The sequence below is a fragment of the Strix uralensis genome, chromosome Z (assembly GCF_047716275.1).
Source record: "Strix uralensis isolate ZFMK-TIS-50842 chromosome Z, bStrUra1, whole genome shotgun sequence".
Taxonomy (NCBI): domain Eukaryota; kingdom Metazoa; phylum Chordata; class Aves; order Strigiformes; family Strigidae; genus Strix; species Strix uralensis.
In genome coordinates, this window is record NC_134012.1 from 98,566,067 (window position 1) to 98,589,540 (window position 23,474).

Sequence of the window (23,474 nt, forward strand, 5' to 3'; positions counted from 1 at the left end):
ACAGGTAAGCTTTCTAGCATCCAGCACCTAGATTTAAAAGCAGAAGTATAGGAAATCCCCAGTAATGTTGGAAATGGCTCAATTCTTGCTGCTGGACCAGTGCAGAACCTCCTTGGGGCTGGTGGTGTATCGCTGGGCAGCAAAGTCCTGCCTGCATGGCTCATGACTGTTTCAGACAGCTCTATCTGACCTGGAAGTATGAAAATCAGAAGCCAGCTCAGGCTAATAATAGCCTTTAGGTGTATAGGTATGGCCTTTCTGGAACTAGTACTCTAGCGGCTAGCTCACTTCCAGAAAATGCAAAGAAAGATGTGATGGGTGGGGAAAAAAAGGGCCAGCTCTTGCAGCATGACATTCACCGCACGCTGGTTGTCTGTGCGGTGGAGGGACGTTGTGTTGGTCTCATAAACTTTGCTTTCCTTCTGCAGTTGGGTTGAAGGTATCTTTGCTAAGATCCGCTCAAAGCAGTAACCAGATACTACTTCCATAGAGGAAACAAAGAGGTAAGAAGTCAGCTAACCTTTTCATCTGAGGTTTTTCTCGTGGTAGAAGTTCTTGGATAGTCATTCTGATGCATTTTAGAACTTGTTCAAGGAAGAACAAGCCAGACTTGTCTAGCTGCAGTGGACAGGTTTGCTTTGAGCAGGGCCAGAGTGGTATAGGCCTCGATTAAGCTGCAACCCCCCTGTCCCCTCTCCACCCGCCCATTTAGGTCAGTTTGTTGTCCTGTGGAAGGCAGCGCATTGAATGGGTGTTCCAACCCCTCTGAAACACAACATCCACCAACCTGAGTGAATTAAAGGATTTAGGCATTACACAAGCCTAGTAATTACCTCCTGCGTGTCCATCAGTGTAGCAGGAGAACTACAGCGTTCACCTGACCGCTTGCCTGCACCAGAGCCCATGAGAATCCAGCACTCCCCTGGAGGGGTGAGGTGCAAATGCCTTCAGTCATGGCTGTTGCGGGTCAAGGTTTGAAGCTAAATGCAGCTGCAAAACTCCTGCCCAAAACAGCTGGGGAACACAACCCTACCTCAGCCCTGACAACTAACTATTACCAGGGTACAAAAATTAACTTAAAGTTCCAGCCATATTTTGTAATACCATGAATGGTTTAGAGCACATGTCCTAAAAATGGCACTTTTCTGACGTACGTGCCTGAGTCACGCGTCAGTTTGGCGTTAAGAGTACAAACAGCATCTTCAGCAACAGATACCAGTTTAAAACACTTTATTCAGAACAACTGCGGAACCTCTTTCCACGCTTTATTTATAGTTCAAGTCACTGTGCAACCGTGATGCAGAAAGCACTGATCTGCTGCAGGCCGTCAGGAAAGTTCATGAGCAGCATGGCTTTATTAGAAATAAATCACACTGAAAACTGATCCTTAAAAGGTACAAAAAAAACAGATAAGGAGAAGAAAGACTGGATGCAATATTAAGACCAACATGTGATTGAAGGCTGATGTGAAAGATGATACAAAAAAGGCAATGAGGAGTAGTAATGCAGTGCTAAAGGTACAGGGCAGACACAAGTTACAATACATCCTGCTTCTATTTCTTATCCAGGTACTTCGTTCAAATACTGTAACAGTAGTGGAAGGCAAAAAGCACCAGACAGCTGACTAAAGAAATAAGAAAAAAGGAACACAAAATTAGGAAAAAGTGAAAGCTGGTAATTAGGGAAGGAATAATCTCAAATACAGTTACTCAACAGAAACACAACACTTAGAAAATCTGCTATGTCAACATGTAGATAACACCATTATTCCAGCTCTGTGGAAATGACTTGATTTTCCTGGTCTGTAACCTCTTCCACATACAGTACTGCTGAGGTTACGCTTGGAGGTGTGTGGGGAGATGCTGCATACACACAACAAAGCAGCAGACTGAGAGGAGTGAAACAGGAAGAAGTTACTCCCGTCGAATTAGAAAAGCCACCCTTAGGAGGTGTGTAATGTGGGACAAAGCATCATTAAGCCCTAAACACTCCTTCCAGTTAGGGAGGAACACTGTGCAGCTACAGCTTTTCTCTTCCAAAAAGCCCGGCCTCCCCTGAGGCAAACTGGAGTGCAGTATTCCCAAACAGAATACGGCAGTTACTGAGGTGACAAGCCAGGAGCAAGAAAACCTAGAAAATAATGCTGCACCAGAGAAAGTAATTCACATTTTGTCTCCTTACAGCTGCCACAAAGGCATGAAGGTCCCCTCGTCTGGTGAGGGACAGCAGTTTCAAGGAGAGCCACCAAGGCCTTTATAATCTAAATCTGAGTTTGAAGGCCTTCTTTCTATCACCTCTTAAAGGTATCAAACCACAAACTCAACTACAGCTTGACTGTGCATAGCTGAGAGTTTCTGATGGCAGGGAGATGTCCTAATTCTGACATGACAGCACAGAGATTGTGTAATGCAGAGTTTGCATAGATAGTTTGTCCCCTCCCCAGCATAAGAACATTAAGAGGAAGAAGTCACATCTTAGGATTTTGTTGCATTTGTGGAAAACATGAGATTAGGAGGTAAAAACTCACCCAACCCCATTTACAGAGGTTTACCCTCCATCCCCAGGGAAGGGGGGAACAAGAGACCTACAACACAAGTCATGGCTATTTCAAAGCTTCATTGTCTTACAGGAAGTTTATTACAGGCTCCAGTGAAAATACTAAATCACCAATGCATACACTTCTGCACCTTTGTCCAGGTTGTAGTTGTTCTAGAGTGGTTAAGTGCCTTTTTTAATAAAAAACTTTGTTTTTACATTATTGCTGTGTTTTACAACAAAATTTAAAGACATCTGTGGAATCCATCCCGCAACAAAAAGTCAGTTTCTCCGGAACAAGCTAAAAGCATAAAAGCATGTCCTGAAGGGGCCTTTTCTATACCAGCTATTTAATGAACAAGAAAAAAACCCTATCACTTCTGTTTCTAGTGTAGACGAAGTTACTCCATTTTCCAGAAAGCAAATCCTTTCAATAAATACCAGAATAACTTCTGAGATGCTGAAAGTTCCAGAGATACAAGCAGCAGCTCTGTGCAATGCTCCTGGGAGTCCCGTGCTGCCCCTTGTTTCAGTCCAGTGAGATGATGTCGGGGGCGCTGCCTCCGCCGCTGGTTATCACTCCTGCCTCGCTCCTGCTGGAGGAGCTAACGTGCGTGCTGCTCTCCTGGTGACTGGTTGATGTGATGATGCTGCCAGGCGTGCTGCTTGTTAAGGTTGAGGTGAGACTATCCAAAAACATAGGAGGACAGTACTGCTTGAAACAAACAACGAAGAATGAAGAGACTAACTGCACGAGGGAAATGTATGCTCTGAAGATACATCTTCCCTACAACAAGCACAGAACACGTTACGAGCAGAACCTCGTTAACACATGCACAGCAAGAACCGGAGTTCTGCAAACCAGCGAGTAAGCAAGCAGAGATGGTAGCCACGAGCCCTTCTCCCTCATCCTCCTCCCCCCCCGTTTTTATTTTCTTACTAACTGGTTAGCTTGAGCATTGACTAGCACATTAAGAAACACTATCATGTCCACATGATGACCATAAAAAAAAACAAACCACCTTCGCATTTGGAGAATGTTACTGGGCACAACAGCGTATTTCAGGCTCCTTTCATCATGAAAAGTAGCAGAATGCTTTTTGCTACTTCAATGGAGGTTAGAATTTCCTCCCCTCAAATGGCAGCAGCTGTACTAATCAACATTTTCATAGTATATACCTGCAATGATACATGCAGGCCTCAACATTTTAGCAGTGATAAATAAGCCCTGATCAAGTCTGATTGAGAAAAATCTCTAAGTTCATTTCCTGAAGTGAAACAAGCCTTCTCAAACCAGCGCTAAATATTCTAAGCATTTCAAAACAGAACATTGTTGCCAGGTGTCAGAGGAGGATCATCTAATACACCCCCACACGTGCAGACACACACACACATGTTGTTCAACACACCTTACTTTCTCTTACCCTGTGGATCCCAATCTTGGGCCTATGTTTACAACTGTTTGAACTGTCCCAAGTGGACATTTCAGAGCAGCATACCTGCTTCCAGTCTCCCACATAAACAAACTTGTGTTATTCCCACTTCTGGCAGTTCAGATCTCAAAGCCAGGCACAGAGTAGTGCGCAGAGATCACAAGTGGCAAAAAAAAGGAGGAAGTTCATCCTTTGTTTTTAAAGGCACCAGAAGGTCAACTCTGGACTGCAGAGTCCTATTACTGTTGTCTTCTAGTGACAGATACAAAACAGAGGGTCTGCTTCAGATCCTCTTGTCTCGGGGAGCTGATATTCCCCCACATTTCAAGGCTGTAGTCTGTAAGAGTCTAGCTACTGTAAGAATCATTCTCCCGAACAGTGTAAAGTTTAAGTTTCCAGGAAAGGAAAAGCACCACCTAGCTACTTTTATCTACAGCATTTCCATGTAATCCCAAGCCAATGGGGTTTAGGTGTTACATGGAGGGATTTATTATAAAACTGTTCAGCCACGTGCCCATCAAATTAATTAAGATATTTTCTTTAAAACTTGATCTCCTAATATCAAGACCAACAGAAACAGCAATCAGTGAAGCATATTGACAGAGCTTCATCTGGCCTACAGACACACAGTATGAACTAAGAGCACAAAGTAACACGATGGGTGTATTCATGTCAGCGGTGTGCATGTATCCACTTTAGAAAGAGAAGCTATCAATAAAAAGCCTGTTTCCATGCCTGGATTTATCCTGGTGAGGCTAACCTGAATCCTCCCTTAAGGGCTCTTTGTTACCACCTCTTGTCAGGAAAATGGATTTTCCTGGCCTGTGATTAGGTCTAAGCGAGTGGACTGCAGACATGGCATGGATGATGACAGCGCCCCGATAGTTACTCAAGCAGTATGTCACAAAAACCAGACTTGGAAATTAATTATGTTCAGAAACATACCTGTGAATCAACTGGGATTAGTGAAAGAAAATCCAGACCTAGAAGGAAGGATAATAAGTTGATGCGTCTTTCTTTTATTCATACACAACAAATTTAAGGAACTTTTTTGTGGTCGTAGAACAGATTTTGCAATTGTTACAGTTTCTAAATGGAATATACCACTGTGACACCACTCTCAATGACTACTTCAGGCAGCAGCAAAACGAGTTATCTAGTACAAGTGGCTCTTTTTAAGAATGAGAATGACATAATGGTGATTATTCACTGGATATTGCAGGGTGGTTCAATGTGGTTGCTTAGATGGAGGTTGCCATTTCGAGCTGTTGGTTCATAATGCAAGTTTCACTGCATATTGTACCTGACTTGGCCAAACTGGGACATGAAGAGTGTCATCACATTAAAGATGCTGGAATGAAGTAAAGTCACAACATGCACAAGTCCAAAAACAAGCAGCAGGTCTCTTCCTCCACCCACGGGCAGCCAATAAGGAAACATTTCTAATATCATCCCCGTTTTGTGTCTAGACAAATAAAAGGAACGAAGAAGAGGAAACTACAATAGTTCAAGGTATATCCTCTAAGAGCAGTGACAACTAGTGTCCATCTTATACACCATTAGCGTGTAAGCATTCAGGGCAAAGATGTTTAAAATTATGAAAACCAATGAGAAATTACAGTCTTTTTTGTTTTGTTTCTAAATATTGGCCTTGTGTTTGCTATGTCAACAGAAAAAAATGGTGAACTTCCTCCCTCCCTCTCCCCTCACCTCCAGATCTGTTCTGGCCAGCGGCATGTCTCCTCCTCTTCTCCATTACAGAAAAATTTTGAAGGAGATTTAAGATCAGCTGCTTTTACAGAATTGACAGCTTCTTTTGTTCTTGCACATTCTTGAACTTCAGTTGATAGAGAGAGACAACAGTTCTCTCAACTTACTCTCCTATCCAATTTGGGAAGGCAACCGATTTCTTAACAAGGGAGAAGTGGAGGGAGGGAGCAGTAAGGGAACCAAAATGGACAGAGAAACAAGGGGAATGATATCCATCCCATTGCCAAACTGGTGCTGAAAGAAGAGGAAAAAACCCAGAGATGTTGCAGGGGAGAAATGGAGACAGGCAATGGAGGGGGGAGAGGGAAGTACAGGAGGCCAATGTGACACCTGTCACCACAAGTCACCATTTCCTGGGCTCTGGGTTCGTTACAGCCGGCAAAGAGAACCCCCAGAGTCCCTATATACAGTGTGCTTTTCAAGGAGCCAGGATAGAAAACAATCAGTTTCCCCACCTTTTGTCTGATATTTAGCAGCAGTGTTGAAGAATACATCATAGGCATTTAGGGTATGTCTAGGTAAAGAAAGTCAATAGAGGTCAGCTTACATATTGTAGCTCACCTTAACCTTTTTCATACAGTCTAGACAGAGCACCACTATAATCAGCTAGCAGAACATCTCTACATCTAGGGTCGGGATGAGTCACTGCCATCACACGTCTATAACTTAAATAAGCAGCTACTCTCCCTCGCATCTACAACACGTAACAACCGGATGTTTACACAAAGTCTAACTGAATATAGCGAGAAGTGTTTCTGGCTGCCGTTCCAAAGCGCCAATTTATACCCCAGAAGCAATGTTTTGCACATCCCTGTTGCAAAGCGCAATCTGAAACTGGGAAGACAGCCTGCACTGGACTTTTCTAGACATCAGTGAAATACTGCATATAGTCTTGTTCCATTAAAAAAAAAAAAGTTGATCGATTCTCCCAATTTTTACCCACCCCGCAAATTAGTAAGACTCTCCAAATACACATTAAAAATAGCCACCACCTACCTGGCAAGTCTGATGAGATACTGGATATTGGTGGATGATGGAATGGTACTGGATAGTCTGTTAATGAAGGAGGAATAGCAGCAGCATTGACCGATGTCACGCTGGGCACTCTGACAGCAGACGGCCGATACATCAGAACCCTGTTTTAAACAGCATGGGAAATTACAAACAACCTGGCCATTAGTTAGAGAAGAGAAATGATGCACCGCTGTGCACTCTCATTCACAAGGTCACTCTGTTACAACACAACTGTAGCGTGGCTACTCACTACACAGTATTCCACTCTAATTTCCTCTTTCATAACAGTCTTCATAATAACATGACCGTATCGTGGCTCTCAACAGCAGCTGTGATATAAGAGCAAGTTGGCGTTAAAACAAAGTACAGTGCTGGAGTCATTACCATTCAGAGACAGAAATGTGGATCTGTATCTGTGGAGCACCCTGGGAGGGAGGTGCAGGTAGCCAGAGCCAGGAGGAGAGCACTCGTTTCCATTTCTCCATGTAACTGTTCCTCAGGGCTGACCTGTCATGTCAAGGGCACGACTGACCCTTACCCAGCCGCTGGAGCACAGATTACACGGGTGGGACTTAAATATCAAACCCATCTTTACTCACAGCCTGAGCCCAAGCTAAGTTCAGCTCTGCAGGAGCATGCAACCAGTTAAAACCCTTCTGCATCCCCACCTTCTGCCCAATTACTTCACAGAATCATCTAGGATGGAAAAGACCTTGAAGATCATCCAGCCCAACTTCGCGGCACTGTTAAAGATGATGCCACAGGCATTCAGGCACCAGCCACGTGCATCAAATACTTCATGAACTCCAAGCCAGGTGGAAACACCCGGAGTCCTGCTCCCAGCTGCTCCGCATCACTCCCTCCAGCCCACCAGCCACGAGTGTTACCCACTCGAGCCTTCCTCCCCAGACTGCTGCATTTACGCTGCTTCCGATTTCAGACCCTCCCTTCTCAAGCACCTCTTATACTTCAGCCTACGTTGCCTGTGCCTATAGGAAGATACCCCAGTTTTGCCAAAACTAGCATTCAGGCAACATTGTTTACGGGAGATAAGCTGTTCCGCAAAAGTCTGGCTTTGACTTGGATTTGAAAAATGAACACACTCCATTTCAAAACCCGAACAGCAAGGAAAAGACATTGGTCACAGACAGACAAGAAAACTCAAGTCCTTCCACAATTATGGTTGCAGGTAGCCATCTCAGACAAACACAGGAGCACGGAAGGAAGGCTTGGTGCCTTCTTAAACTTCATTAAGAGATGTATTTGTAGTTATTTTTTCTTACAAAAATAAGAAACAGAGTCTTTCACAGAAAGACCTCTCCACAATCCTCACAAAAAGCAAGAGCATTTCAGTATCACTGCTGGAAGTTGTTGAAGCTGACTGTTTTCTCTACCAAAGACCACACATTCCTGTGGACTAAACACAGTACACCTGCTCATTACTTCAAGAGCTGGCCGAACAGAAGGGGGTTGTTTTTACTACTATTATACACACAAGACATAAGCCACTACGCTGAGACACACAGACATGCCCCTCATGCCATGCAGCAACACTAATAAGCCATTTGTAAAAGCTGATGCTTGGAAACGCCTCGTGGAACAGTGACTGCTGGTGAGCCTAACCAGTGCTCCCTGCGGGCCAAGAGCAAGAACTTTATGGAAGCCACAAACGGTAACTGCAGCTGAGTCGCATGGCCTGGGACGGACAGACAGAAGAAGGCACAACAGTCAAGAAGGTGGTTAAGCCTGCCACTGAAGTCAGGCACGACTACAGAGATGGAGCAGTTGACAGAGGACTTGGGAAGTCGTTGGTTGTGCTAACCAAGGCACAGGACTGAGTGGTAACGATGGCTAACAAACTCTGGAATGTCTTGGACACTGTTAACAGAGAGATGGAGAAAGAACTTGTCTTGAGTCTAAAGAGGAAAGCACCTCCCTTCCAAGACTGACAGGATGGATGAAACACAAAACTCAGCCTGCTTTCCTGGCCACCAGGGCAGATTAGAAAGGATGTAATAGACAGCGAGAGAAAAGATGACACTAACTTAGCAAGAATGCATAAAGCTCCTCCACTTGGCATAACCTGATTTCTCAGGAGAATCCTGTCCAATAGCTTAATCAGCTTCCTTTTCTATGGAGAAATATCCCTGCAAACACAGCAACAGCGCAAGATTGTGAGATGTAAAACTATTTAATAGTGTTTTGCCTGTACAAAGGTACTGCAGCAACACAACCTTCTGCAAGGAAAGGCCTAGAAATTCTCCTCTGGAAGTGTGGAGCTGGATCCTGAAGAGTTACAAGTCCATTCAACTAAACATCAGTTTATCTGAGACATTACAGAATAACAACTAACTTTAAAATTGACAAACCCTTTGGTTGGGCTTCCTTGTGTTTCAGACATAAATACGCACTTCCTTTTGGCAGGAGGATCTTCCTCTTCATCAGAAGAGCTTTCTATCGTCAAGTCAATAACATCAACTTTCTTCTTGTTTACCTCATTGGCCACTGTCACAGAACACAGTTTGCTAACCACACTGGAACCTAAACAAGAAAATAAAATATCATTGCTTTTTAAAGGCTGTTAACCATCAGCAGTTTCTATTTGCAACAGAACCAGCAACTCAAATCCTGTTTTAGCTCAACTTCCTGGCCACTACAGAGAACGTTAACATCCCAGGAACTGTTTTATTAGTATTGTGTATCACGTTGAGACTATTAAAGCACAAGCTTTAATCCTCACTTACCAGTTTAAGGACCTAAAACAAGAGCAACTTTTGTTTTCTTAACTGCTATTATAAAGCAGTTAAGCCCAAAAATGCACACTTTCAGAGATACAACCCTTTCTTTTCAGTTTAAATAAAAGAAGTATTAAGCCCTCCACAAAACAAACATCAATATCCACACACGTTATCCAAGCTACAACTGAGTCTCCAAGGCTTTTCGTTGGTTTGCAACCAGCACCCAGATGGACGTACTTTCTATTTTGGTGCACTGTGGACTTGAGACATTCACAGCTTCTTTCTTTAGCCTCATGGGGCACCAGGCACCATCTTCTTGGAATTTGATCTCATCCACATCTGAACATTCATTAAGGATTTCCATAAAGAGCCTGAAAAATAGAGTGGTTTCATTTTTGATTCCAAGTTCAATTTTTTATTCTAAGTGACAAGGAGTCACAGTTGAAAAGCAAATTATGATCACCTTCACCCTACTGCAAGTACTCTCTCCCTAGTTCGTGTTACCTGAAAGCCTGTAATTATGGCCTTCGCAGACATCCAGACACTGAAACCTGAAAGTATCCCAACCGACCCCTGTTCTACTCCAACACTTGCTGCAATTCATAGATTTCCATATAGGAGCAGAAATCATCATGCTTTGAATCAAGTTTGACACTTGTTTATGAGTTAAGGTTAAATTTTAAAGTTAATAGCTTCAGAGATAAGGTCATGTGAAAGGGAGACCTATCCTTAGACGTCACATTTGGATTTCTCCAGAGGAAATATACTGAGGCTGAAGAGTTTGATGATGCAGTTAGGAGATAAACTTGCACAGTTTGTTACAAGGGAATAGAAACTAACGGTCTAACAGTTCCTCCCAGTCTAAAGCATTCTGACAAAGAAAATAGTATGAAATGGCTAAACCTCAAGTCACAAGTAGCTATCATGAAAAATTTTAAGTAATTGTGTAATCTGCAAACCCAGTCTCTTACCCATCTAATATTAGGCTCTCATAAGCTGCCTTTTTGTCACAGACAGGGCAGATCCAGGTAGGCTTCTTTTCATTCATTTGAAGATAAAGAGCAGCATCAAAACATTGCAGGTGTGTGCATGTAACAGCCCGGCATGGGATTGTCAGTCTCATTTTTCCCAACTGCAGGAGATGCATTTAAAAGGTGTCAGAACAGAATAGAGTGAAGTAGGCCTGGACGGCTAACAATGAAATCAGAGGCAGTCGGTGAAGTAACTGTCTCTTCTCACTACAGAGGTGCCCAGGTCACTGCAGGCAAATCCACCCTATCAAAGCACATACAGTGCACTTAAAGGAACAATAAGGCCACCCTCAAAGTCTTCACCGAGTTGAAAACAGTCAGAAACATTTCTAATGGACCTGTTATTTCTAGGATTTTATTTTTATTAAAAGACCTTTAATGAAGCACTCGCTTTTATAATTTTCTTTTAGCCAAATATTTCAAGGGTTTTTGTGAGCTCCACTTATTTTAGACTCAGAATGCTGTAATACCCATTTTAACATTTACCTTAACAGACCAGTCATAAACACAAAGCCAGTTTCTACCTGGGAAGAGAAACCCCAAGGCAGTGTTACCTTGTTACACGGTGATCAGGGGTTTTTTGTGTGTTGTAGTAGCTGGCTGTGTAAGCAATACTACTGTGACGAGGAGATCTTAAGTTTTATTTACCACTGTATCCTTTAATTATTCTGTCACCCTGCCCAATTAGTGTCAACGCCTCAATATACAAGATTACCTACCTCTTCTAAAGGCCTCACTATACACACACGAGTAGCAACTTGGTTCTGACTGCATTACAACTGAGGCACTCACAGTTCTAAGCCACAGCTGGTTGAATGTGCTGCTACAACCAGGTGCTTGTAGATGCACCCTTCTCCCTGCTATTTTATATTAATGAATCAGTATAGAACAAAAGGCAGTGAAGTTTCTAAAGCAGGGCCTTTTAAAAGCAGCCCAACTCTGCACTAAAGATGAAAATACAAATCTGCATATAGTAATTTCCAGCCACACTTACAGGACACATCAGAGATACTCGCAGACTGGTTGTCGCAATCTCACTATCAGGATCTGCAGTTAGTTTTTCTTTAACTATTAAAATAAATTAAGAAGTTATACACAGACATCATTATTTAAAATGCTAATCTTGATTCGCCAGTACATGTACTTTATTTCCAGCTCTCCAAAAAAATCAAGCATCTAGGAAATTAGTTCACAGCAATATCAAACAACAACAGTTTCACTGCTTATAAGCAACTGGCAAACACTGTGCATCGCAAGATTGATTGATGTGCAGCAGATGCACTAACAGCCACAAGGGTTAGTACAGCCAAGTCAACCCAACATGCCAAGAGATAAATAAAATAATCATCAGTGAGTGAGGTACAAAGACATGAGGTACAAATTGGCATCACATGCAAGGGAAGAGAATTTAGGACACCTAGCTGCCCCTCACAGCCCACCCCAGTGAGTGGTGCTGGTGGCATTCCTGTAGGAGCATTTCAGATGGGATCTCTAGGTGTGCTCCCTACCAGTGCAGGGACCCACACTGACAAGTGCATGATGCCTCAGCAACAGCAAAGGGAACCACTAACACTCTGGGCATGGACTTTCTTTTCAAAATGCTGGAAACCCCCTAAGTATTACCAGTTCTAAAGAACTACCAACCACCCTCAAAAAGTACAGGCAGGCAAATCAGACTTACTCAGTGCTCTGGAATGATCGGGGTTTCTGATACCTTTCATTTTTAACCTCTGCAAAAGCATAGCTGAAGTGAGCTGACGAACGAGATACACAGACATGGAGTAATTCTACAAAAAGAGTGATTAAAGATTAAATATTGATTTCATACAGCACTTTCGCTATGACAACAGATTACTATTTAGACTAGTTGTAGCACACAGTAAAAACAAAAACATGACAATTTTTTGCTTAATAGTTATGAAAAGCATTGATAGACAGCTTCACTACTGTGAAAGAGTCTAATACTCTGCCAGAATTCTCTTGCCAATCACGTCCAATTGCCCTATGCTGGTTGTGGCTTAACTAAGAGTAACTCCACAACCAAGAGACAGTCTGGGCTCTTCTCCTGGGAAGATGATTTAGACTACCTAAGGTGATGGACCTTCTCATACATGCAGTCCTTAAGAACTTCTCCCTTTCTCTCCTAAACCCTTCGCTTTTTGTAGTATCAATCATGTGACAAAAGAAAAGACAAATGGTCTTTCAGGTGCTAACACAACACCTTCAAACAGCACACAGCTGCACTGACTTGCTGGTACCTCTTTTTTAGCTTGCTCTGCACTTTTAAACCAAGCCTCATTACACCATACCCACTCCTCCGAGGCTGGCCACGTTCCCTAGCATTTACTACTCTTACACTGCTTGCCAGCTTCTTTTGTTCCGTGTTCACTCTCTCTTCAAGGTCACTAATGAAGAGAAAATTCTGCAACTCCCGCTACTGCAGAATAATAATGGTTTCATCTGTATAACACACACAACCTGCCATCTCTTATTTCCACTCTCTGCCTGCCACCTGCTTATGGCTCCTGTACTGCTGGGTACCACACAAGAATTTTAAACAAGAACACCTATTGTCCTGCTATTGCTTTACCACCTATAGGAAAACCAGCTCTTATCTAGATGAGCAGATAAACTAATCTAAATGCATGGGAAACCACTAGGAAAAAAATGTTTTTTCTTTTTTTTCTTAAAGAATGACCATACATTGCACTGTTTATTGCCTACGGACAGAATTCCACAGGCTCAAGTGTGATCACCTCTGTGGGATTAACGCCTTCTCTGCTCAGCAGCCCTTCGCTATGGGCCAGGCAGACACCAGTAAGCCCTCACCATGTGAGCCCGCTGACACTCCACACTGCCCCCAAGGGTCTCATCGAGAGGATGAATGGCAACGGCTGTACGCGAGTGCTGATACTTAGAGCCGAGCACCAACGTTAGTCCAAAGAACTGGCGTTACCTCTTGGGGCAAGGGGGAGCGCTGGGATAACCTCCAATTCATCTGCTCCCATGAGAATATGTTTTCGCAGATACAGTGGGGGAAGAAAGCAGGGGTCAGCCAGAGAGGCCAAGGCCACACAAACAACGCTGCAGCCATTTCAAGATTCTTGTGCTTTATGATTGGGAAGCAAAGGCTTCGATCTTTCCCTCCACCTCTGTTTTAAAAAAAACCAACAACTTTGCTAGCAGCACTGCCACTCATTTTCTGAACATTAGCTTTCTCTCTGATTTCTAAAATTTTAATTAGTGTATAAAAGCTCATACTGGAGTCTCACTTTGAAACGTGTGGCGTCTCTAGTCCACAAGTTTTGATTTTGAAGAAAAAAAGGAGATAAACTACTTTGATAATTGAATCCAGAAGAACTTACACAACTGGTCAGTCACAGAGGAGTTCTTGACTTACCAACAGCTGAAAGGGCTGCTGCAAGAGCTATTTAAACCTGGATGAATTCAGAACTTCCTCACTCTCCCCTTTTCTTTCCTTAGTAAATCCATAGGGGGATTTCTAACCACACAGCCATTTTAAAGGCTAATTCCTTTTCAACTATCTTTAATAACTGCAGGTGCTAGAGAGCAACAGGTGTCACATTTCAGGCACCACCCCCTTTATCTCCTGCCACCTGAGTCTAGCATGCTTTTCCCCCCACTGCAGCTTTCCATTAAGTTTAGGACTGTATTATGAAGAGGCTTCAATCTTCATTTTTTCCCCCAGCCCTCCATCCTTCCCCACATTGAGTCAATTCTCCCTCAAGCCACCCCAACTTCTAGAATACTCTTCATTTTTAAGAAAACACACACTGCTCAGATACCCCACGTTACAAACGCACACACCACGCAAGTATGATCCAACCAAGCATGTTTGAGATCTATCAAGCCCAGAAACGGCTGACACCAGCAGCATGACACCTCCCCAGTAAACCCTTCCCAGAAATCTGCTGTCTAAGGGCTTTCTGAGCTGGAAATTCCACCCCTGTTTTGGTTTATTTGCAAGTACAGTTTTAAATCAACTCACAGAGAGACCATTTTCATGTAAAAAAGGAATCTCAAAACAATAGAGATGGAAATATCCATCAACCAGTTCCTCCTATGAAATAAAATTTTGTAAAACTACTTAGTATTACTTGGTTAGAAAACACAAAAATCTCAAAAGCAAATGCATGTCTCCACCCCCACTGCCTTGGCACATCCAGTCATCTTAAAAAGCCTTCTCCAATGGACAGTTACAACAGATACTAAGAAACATGCCTTAGAATATACGGCTACATAATGTCATTTTTCACAGCCATCGTGCTACAAGGAAGAAAGTAGGTTTTCCTTCTGTTGTTTTGTCATGTCTGAACTGTTTTGTACTATTTACACTGAAAAAAGATTTTGGTATTTTTGACACACATTTCAGGCAACCCCTAACAGCAGGCTTTCAAATGTGAATTCTGTAAGGAAGTCTTTGCCATCTGTATGCAAATCTCATATATGCTACTGTAAACTACCATATTTCTAGAACAAACTTTGTTTACTGGCACTGATAATAAGTTCAGCCACCTAATACTAGACACTTGTTGGTGTATGCCTTGCCAGCAACATCAGGCAGTGGGGGAGAAGGAATGCTAGATGAGGTTATTTAGACAATTTTTCACACCCCACAGAACATACAGTTTACCTTTCCAATTTCAGAAGCCCAGGAAATGGAAATCTGGTTTGGCACTGCTGACGACAACCTAACTAGAGAAGTTATATTCAAGGGGCGCCCAGGTCGCTTCTGTTCAATTCCATTTTTTGGCGGTGGAGCATATCCCTATGGGAAGAAAGGATGAGGAAAGTGTTACCAAGTCTCCCCGCCGTACTCTGAAACCTGCTGAAACAGATTTGTTAGTTTTAAACAGATCTATGGGAAGCAGAGAAACCTAGAAGCTCTCTAGGCTGGAGACTAAATTTAACACTTACTCTGAGAAATACCAGTCTTTGATAGTCTAACACCGTAAATCAGCCACAATTTTAAAGCATTTTTGGCTCAAAGTGGTTTTATGGAAGTGCTTAAAAGGTGGCAGAGAATATAGTTTTGGTCCAGTTGAGTTCACTGGAATAGTAAAAAGTAATGTTGATGCTTTACCTTCATCCCACCACCGCCCCACTGAAACAGAGTAGAACATCACAAGGACACAGTCTTAGTGACAAACACAGCAAGACATAAAGAGTTAATTCAGCATTTCACACCCAGGAAACATTTCACTGATTCTATTTAAGAAACAGTGGAGCTCTTGCAACAAGATTTTACACATCCTTGGTGTCTGCTTTGCCTCCCATCAACTACACCTAGCCCCATCAGCAACAGGTTGTCATTGTGCACTGCCAGGGCCCCTGCGGAGCAGCTGTACATGGAATGTAAGCTGTATTTATGAGGTAAAAGGCTTTGCTGTTGTCTGCAGAAACAAAAACTAGATATTGTTTGCTCAGCTTTGATGAAGAATTTCATAACCCGGACAGCTTTTCTCTGTAGTTTTATTTCCTATACAACGTACGTGAACTGAATCAGGAGCCATCCAGTTCCCTTTTGCTTCTAGGCAAGCACATACTCTCCAGCATGTCGTGAGCGGGAAGTACCTGTGCGATGTGAAGGAGCACACAGCCTAACTGCAGCTTATTCATCTCGCCCTGTGTCTGTCACTACGAAAGCAAGCCAGTCTGCAACAGGAACGCAGAGAATCTGTTTTGAGCTCACACAGACAGCCTGCAGTCCACTCATCTGAAAAACTCATCCTGCACCAGAAGGATGCCAATAAAAGACTGCAGCCCTATTTCTTGCACAGAACTGACTGCCAGATTTCATTTAGTTCAAGACAGTGTTATTCTACACAAGAAACTCTCCCAGAAAGGATATGCTGGAAAAACACAGGCACATATATTGTTTTACCCGGGGAAACGCACACATTCAGAGCCTGGAAAAAGCGTTACTTTGAAAGACCTTAAGACTGAGAATAAAAACCAGAAATAAACAGCCTCTTCCGCTCACTAGCCAAGTATACCATAGGATGATCACTGCCTTTAATCCAAGGACTCAACAGACATCACATCATTTCCTAGGTTTCCAAAGCAGCTCTGTTACCAGTCCATACATTTCACCTGACAACCAAGCCTTGGCTGTGCCTCACCACAGCCCTTTATTAATTTCAGACAGGACTCTTGCTTGCAATGACAGAATAGGGACTTGAGCTTCTACAGGCAGCTCTGCCAGACCAGAGCTGCAGGTAGCAACTGCTGAAGAACTTTCCCTAAAGTGATTCTCACCCCAGATGAGTGACCCAGTAGCTACTGGGAACCTTACCACGTGTGCTTTATCACACAACACAGAAGCAGCAGATGTATGGGTACTGCTGACGATTTCACATTTAAAAGAATGAATGATTTGCCATTTCTTTAATAAGACCCAACAGCTGCAGCGATTTACAGAGTATATATCCCAACTGCTTTGCTGTAGTAGGCCTTTCTCTACTATGGTGACTTTATAATGAGCTTACATGGATGCACACACCATCCCTGCAATATTTAGGAGAGTATTTCCACGCACACTGTACCAGCCACAATAATCCTGCTGGTCTCCAACCTAAAATGAAGCTGCCTTGCTTTCAGGACAGCAAGGATGCAAGTTCTCTTCTATTTCCCAACTTTTTTTCTTTTTTAGAGCCAGACTCTGCAGCGCACATGCTTCATTTCAGTCACACTTTTGATACCATTCCCTCATAACAAGAAGGAACTCAAGCCAATCACAAACACAGACATCCCAAACAGCAAGGGCTACCACCAATCAAGTCAAATAAACTCAGCTGAAGACCTGTGAGGAGGATTCCACATGCAGACACGGGCTTTGTTTTTGACATATTTTGTTGTGTTAACTGTAACAGATGAGGTTTGATATAGGTGGCTAAAACACAATTAATCCATGCAGTGGCTGTACCATGATTAATAGTAGTAATGGTTATCTCGCACAACAAATGTACAAACCACGTGCCTAACATTAGTAACCAGGGAAATTTAAGTGATAACAATAAACAGCTTGATTGTTTTAGCAAGCTAACATTACAGAAAAAACACACACTGCAAGTCACAAGCCACAAATACATACAAACAAGCTTACCGGCAAGGGAAACAGCTTCCCATTTACTTTAATACACAAACTACTAGGGTAATTATCTTCTTGAGGGCAGCTTGTCTCTGCTAGGCATAACCTATATCCCCAAAAAGAGAAAGCGTCATTTAAGTGTCACCACATTCGTATGTCCCCCACAAACATCTAGGCTTGTGTTACATTGGTCAATTAAGAAGTGAACACTATGAAAAAGGTACCTTAGCTGAACTTGGACAGTGTAATCTCTCCTGCCCCCTGGTAAGAAGTCCCTGTGACAAAGAGAAAGAAAGAGAGAAGTATTCATTTAGACAGCAGATCTCATATTATCGTATTATGCAGAAAGAACTGGCACACCTGCCTCAACATCACTGTGCTTTGCTCTTATTCTTCTTTGACTGAGCTATAAACAAGTCTTACAAGTGACACCTCTGTTTAGCTACTGCAAGGTAAGCAGAACTTCAGGATCAGCGTCCTATGTCAAGAGTTTATAGTGACAATAATATATGATGTCGCCAGAGAGGAAAAAACCCTATGAATTCTCTTGGCTTACACCATAGGTCTTGCAACAACATGAACCCTGGAACAAAAAGATAAAAGCAGCCTTCCATTCCTGCAGCCAGGAAACATGCAGGGAAGAAAAGCTTACCACCTCTCTAGAATAGTCACAATTATTTGGAACAAACTAACTGTTAACCTTTTAGTGGCACAGGATTTACCCCAACTGCATATAAATTCTGCACACAGTAGTTCTTGAGGAAAACCAAACAGATAAACTCAGCATAACTTTGGTGAGGATTATCACTCTGCATCTGCAAGCCTATGAGATGCATAAAATAAACCAAAACACCCACTCTTTCTCCTAAAATTTTGCAAAAGTTTACCTACACTATGCCACACTTATTTCTTACCTGGAAATACAGATTTCTCTGACCTGCTGAGGTGTCAAAGCAAAGATAAAAAACTTCTCTTGGAACCTCTGAATACTGCTCTGTACTAGAAAAAAAAAAAAAAAAAAAAGAGAGACACACAAAAGAGGTTTAGCCATGGTGATTAAAGTCATTGATTAAAACAGAAACTGCAACTGAGTTTTTCCTGGAACAAGGCGTAAGTCACTTAATATAATCAAATTGTGGTTGAACTGCATGTAACTGTCAACAGGAAAGCAATGGAACAAATCATTCATTCAACTATATTCAGATGGCTTAATATCACATTACACTTCAGTACTAAAGAAGCTTGGCAAGCTGCATTCAAACAAGCACACAACAAAATGTAACACTGGATACCTGACGAAAAGAGTACCACAGAAAAGATGTTTGATGTTTACAACTGTTTTAATGTCCTACAAGGAGAGAACATGCACCAGAAGTTATTAATGGACAGCTGGTAAATTACTCAATTCAGAAACAGCTAAAGGTAACTAAGCCTTTGGGAAGGAAGGGAGGGAGCACAACTCCTAATGCCAGAGAAGCCAGCTAGACTTCATGTCTGGGAATTACCGCTCAGTAGCATTTGGCAAACAAGCAAACAAATACAACTTTCATATCAGAATCCTACTTGTCTATCAATGATGGGAAGCAGTAATATTTTAGTATTAAGGGTTCACAGTATGTACATGTTACTTTTCTACTTTCTTTCGACTTGAGAAGTTAGAAATCTTGACCTGAAATAAAGGTAGACTGGACTTGTCCAACAGTTTAAAGTAACCAGCAAAGTAGGACAAATGCAAAAATAGCACAACTAAACCAGGCAAATTTGGAAGAGCTAGTCTGTCTTGTACACTGTGACATTCAGAGAAGATGATCTCTATGCCCAGAAAACACACACAAGAAGGAACCAAACACAAAATAGAACCCAGGTGGAGCAAACATACACACACCCCAAGTTCCTCAAACAATTCAAAACATCTACATTGTGCACGTATGTGCACACACACACCACAGACAGCATTTTACATTTTAAAATAATACTCAAGCACATATAAAAAAGATCATGGAAATATTTTGTTATTGAATTGACTGTGGTTTAAAACTAAACCCCACACCTACACCTGCTCTTGTGTTCTTGTATTAGTACAAAAGAACAATTGCACTCACCCCTTTTAAAGAGTCACAGTGAAGTGAACTATACTTCTAGCTCTCCGCCCTACCTGTCTATTTGGTTTCTGAATCCTTAACTCTCAAACACACAAAACTTGTTTGTTCCATGTCCAAATCACCCAGGTCTACTAACTGGGACTATAAGCTATCCACATGTGGCAGGTGCACCTGCCCAATGAAAACAGGGCTTCTCGGCTGCTGAAGTGTAGCAGCTCCTGATTGCCTTTGCTCTTGGGGCTTCAGGGCAGTTAGGGCCTTTGGCTATTGAGTGCAGATCAGATTCGGCCTGGCTATAAATGGAGTTCCCTGGGGAGCCATTTTGAGCTCATCCCCTGCAGCAGCACGCTGCAGTTGAGGACTCTCCCCTTGGGTCGGGATGCTGCTCAAGAAAACTCCTTGAGGTGACTTGGGTTGGGACACTGCCCTAAGCAGGTCCTCGAAGTTGAGAGCCCTCACTTCTCAGGTGAGTGACAGAGCGTTTTGGGTTGTCGTTAAAACCTAAGGAGTTGTTCCTTGTTATGCGTTTCGGGTTGCCTGTTAAACCCTAGGAAGTTGTTCTGTTCTCCTCTCACAGACATTCGAACCTGTAATTTGCGGAGGGCTAGTTAATTGTGTTGACAATAAATTTTTAATTTTTGGTGGTTGCTTGTTTATTTGAGAGCCTCCGTAACACCACACCAATCTAAAACTATTAAACAAAGGAAGCCTCATTTCCAAATTTGCTCATGAATCCATGTTAATAGTAATTTTCAGCCAATGTTCATATCCTTCTAACATCAGAAGGATCCATTATTTGCATATCAATTTCCCCACTCCTCCTCACACAGATCCGAGTTGTAGCTCTGGCTGCTGCCATCTTCAAGTACTGTGCTCTGGAAAGAGTTTGAAGGCAAGCAAGCACTCAGTTTAATTAATTTTGTCCCACTTGCCTACATCCTAAGAGAAGCCAAATGTTACAGGACTAGATAATCCTCACTCCTATGACAACTGGGCAACCTGAAATGAAGAGACTACAGTCTGCAAAGGAAAGAGGAATTTACATGCAGCTCTAACCCCTAAGGAAGGATTCTCCTTTCAGAAAAAAAGGATCATTTCCAAAGTTAAGGAAAACAGCTGTTAGGGAAATTTCTGGCATATCACTATCACTTCTAGATATCATTGACCAGGAAACAAAAGGTAACTACACAGCAGAAATATAACGTGGAGCATATGTTGCATTTTATGGGACAGCACGACTATGTGGCTGGCAACCAGTCTGGTTAACTATGAGCCAAGAGTTGTTCCACAACACAGAATAATTCAGGAACCTAGTTAAGACACTCAGCTACTGCGCACAGCGAACATAAGCAGGCGTTAGGCAGGACACGGTGGTGTTGACAGATTATCTCTGTAAAGGTGATGGCAGCAGGAGCCATAGAGCTGTCCAAGACCGCAGCAACTACTGTACCAATGCTCGGGTTTGATATTAAACTTTTCTCTAACAGGGTGTCATGACACACAAACAGAAGTGACAAGAGGCACTGTAAATAATGCTTGTTAGTAATGTTTGCTGCTTTGGGTACTGGAGGATGACTAGTGATCAGTGTATGTCTCACCGAGGTACAAGTCACAGCCTAAAAGGCTCTATTATCAGTTAAGAAATTAAAAAGTTTTAGAGGATACAAACAGCCTGCAAAATGCTGAAGTGTTTCTAAACAATATTAGTGAACAGTTCGGGAACATTTTCTACCATATAAGGTAAGACAGGTTGAATTTCAAGACAGAAAACAACGTATTTCCAAATAATTAAGCACATTTAAGAGTGAGGCGTTTGAGGAAACTAAACTGAGACTTCAAGTGATCTGGAAGACAACAGCCCACTCCACATTTTAATATACAGTATGGCAACAACCCGTAGGCTGAGAAACCTTCACTAGAAGGAGCACAACATTGAACTCTGCTGCACAAAGTATCTATTTCAGTGTCAGACGTCAGAACCAGCAGAACTGTTGCAGTGAGATAAGCATAATCTACCAAACCAGTGACCTTGTTCTCTTTACACTGTTGCAACTTATTAATTTCCCTATATAACCCTGAAATCATTTTCCTGTTGGCCCTGACCGATGGGTTCCTCACTTGTACCAGGCAGAGACTTCAAATCTTTCAGTCAAAAGTAGAGGTTCAGACTAAGTATTAGGAAGATTTACTGCCAAGAGGGTGGTCAAACACCGTAACGGGCTTCCTAGAGATGTGGTCAATGCCCTAACCCTGTCAGTGTTTAAGAAGCACGTGGAAAACACCCTTAACTATCACACTAACTTTTGGTCCACCCTGGAGCAGTCAGGCAGTTAGATGATCATTGTAAGGTTTATTAAACCTTATTAAATATTCAAAAACCTTATTTAATATTCAAAAGGCAAAGATCTTTAATTATATAGTATTTACAGAAGAGAACACTATTTTCTGAAGTGTGTCTTGGCACTTCTGGGGACAAGCGGTGAAGAGACGACAAGGGTAGGGATGAGAAGGGGAGCCTCCACTTTTCCCCAGCTGCAAAAAGCCATTTAAGTCTGGACTTAGCACTGTCACAAGCAACACCTATTCCATGAATTAAACAACCTGCAGAGCTATAAAACACTTACCTAGACTCGTAGGTTTTATGAGCACATCAAGCACATCATAAAATGGTAGGCTTTTCAGTTGAACATCGGGATGAACAGGTGGAATCGGAGGGGATGGTTGCTGCATCTCGAAGTGGGGCTTAGTGTCCTGGAGGAGCACAGAATTCACAGGTGAGGAAGGAGACTGAGACGTGACTGAAGTAGAAGGGAGTGGGTGAATGCCAGCAACAGCCAGGTCAGGCTCGACTGGAGAGGAACTACTGTCCAAGTTGAAAACCGTGGGTTTTATAGACGTTAAGTCTGAAAGTCCTTCAATTGTCCTTGGGTACCGACGCCTATAAAGTTCTCGGATTTTTATCTGAACCGCTGGGCTGCAGCCGCTCTTCAGTAAGTGCAGCGCCCTCATCAGGAGGTCATGTTTCCTCCCACTTTTATTACGTCCAGCAAACCCCAACAACACTTGCAGTTCAGAAACACGAAAACTGGATACCATATTCTAGAAAGAAAAGATATAAGCACAGGTGAACCAACAGTACCCCAAGCAGGCCTTTCTGAGGAGCATGGTGAAGCATCTGAACTTCCATCATTCTAGTTTTACACTTGTTACCTTCGGTACTACCCATACCCTTACTCGACACAAGAGTACAGTTGGTTTAAAACAAAGAAGGTTGAGTTTAGTTGTGTTCATAACTTCAAAAGACTTCTGTTTCCACACTCAAACAATACCAACAAAACCTTAATGCAACCCATGCAGTGCTATCTTAAATTCTCAGGCAGAAGAGGAAGAAAACAAAAACAAAAAAATCAGATTAATCAGTATTATCACCTGTCTTCCAACATTCTTTAAGAAATAAAATAAGGAAGTGTTTAAGTTCTGCATAGTTTATTCTGAAAGATCCTTTATTTTGGGCAGCATATTAAATGCATGTGTGAACAGAGACAGGCACATCAGGTTTCACTCTTGAAAGGGTGGCACAGCGAGGTGGGCACTTTTTGTAAAAGCTACTAACATACTAACAAACTGTTTAACCAACATAACTGATTCTTCCAAAATGTCACAGAAAACTTCCTTTCCTTTTGTATCACGTTCTGGTATCGTGGGACACAAAGATCTCTTAAGAGGAAACACTACTATTT

General features: G+C 42.4%; 1 protein-coding gene across 19 annotated transcripts in view; it reads right to left on the minus strand.

Moving 5' to 3' along the window:
• Nucleotides 1-1,215: 1,215 nt before the first annotated feature.
• PIAS2 (protein inhibitor of activated STAT 2) overlaps nucleotides 1,216-23,474 on the minus strand; it is a 32,334-nt gene continuing 10,075 nt past the window's right edge. Inside the window, exons 2-15 of one of the 19 annotated variants that reach the window (XR_012627221.1) lie at nucleotides 22,359-22,833; nucleotides 18,547-18,631; nucleotides 17,857-17,907; nucleotides 17,648-17,738; nucleotides 15,176-15,310; nucleotides 12,203-12,308; nucleotides 11,516-11,589; nucleotides 10,462-10,622; nucleotides 9,728-9,861; nucleotides 9,122-9,293; nucleotides 6,735-6,874; nucleotides 6,194-6,252; nucleotides 4,914-4,951; nucleotides 3,129-3,221 (exon numbers count right to left, since the gene is read on the minus strand). Coding sequence is in view for 12 of the 19 variants with exons in the window: in XM_074857067.1 (XP_074713168.1) it covers nucleotides 3,065-3,322; nucleotides 4,914-4,951; nucleotides 6,735-6,874; nucleotides 9,122-9,293; nucleotides 9,728-9,861; nucleotides 10,462-10,622; nucleotides 11,516-11,589; nucleotides 12,203-12,308; nucleotides 15,176-15,310; nucleotides 17,648-17,738; nucleotides 17,857-17,907; nucleotides 18,547-18,631; nucleotides 22,359-22,833 (1,920 nt within the window). In the remaining 7 variants the exon portion in view is untranslated. The other 18 variants (XR_012627219.1, XR_012627217.1, XR_012627220.1 and 15 more) reach the window with 18 other exon arrangements.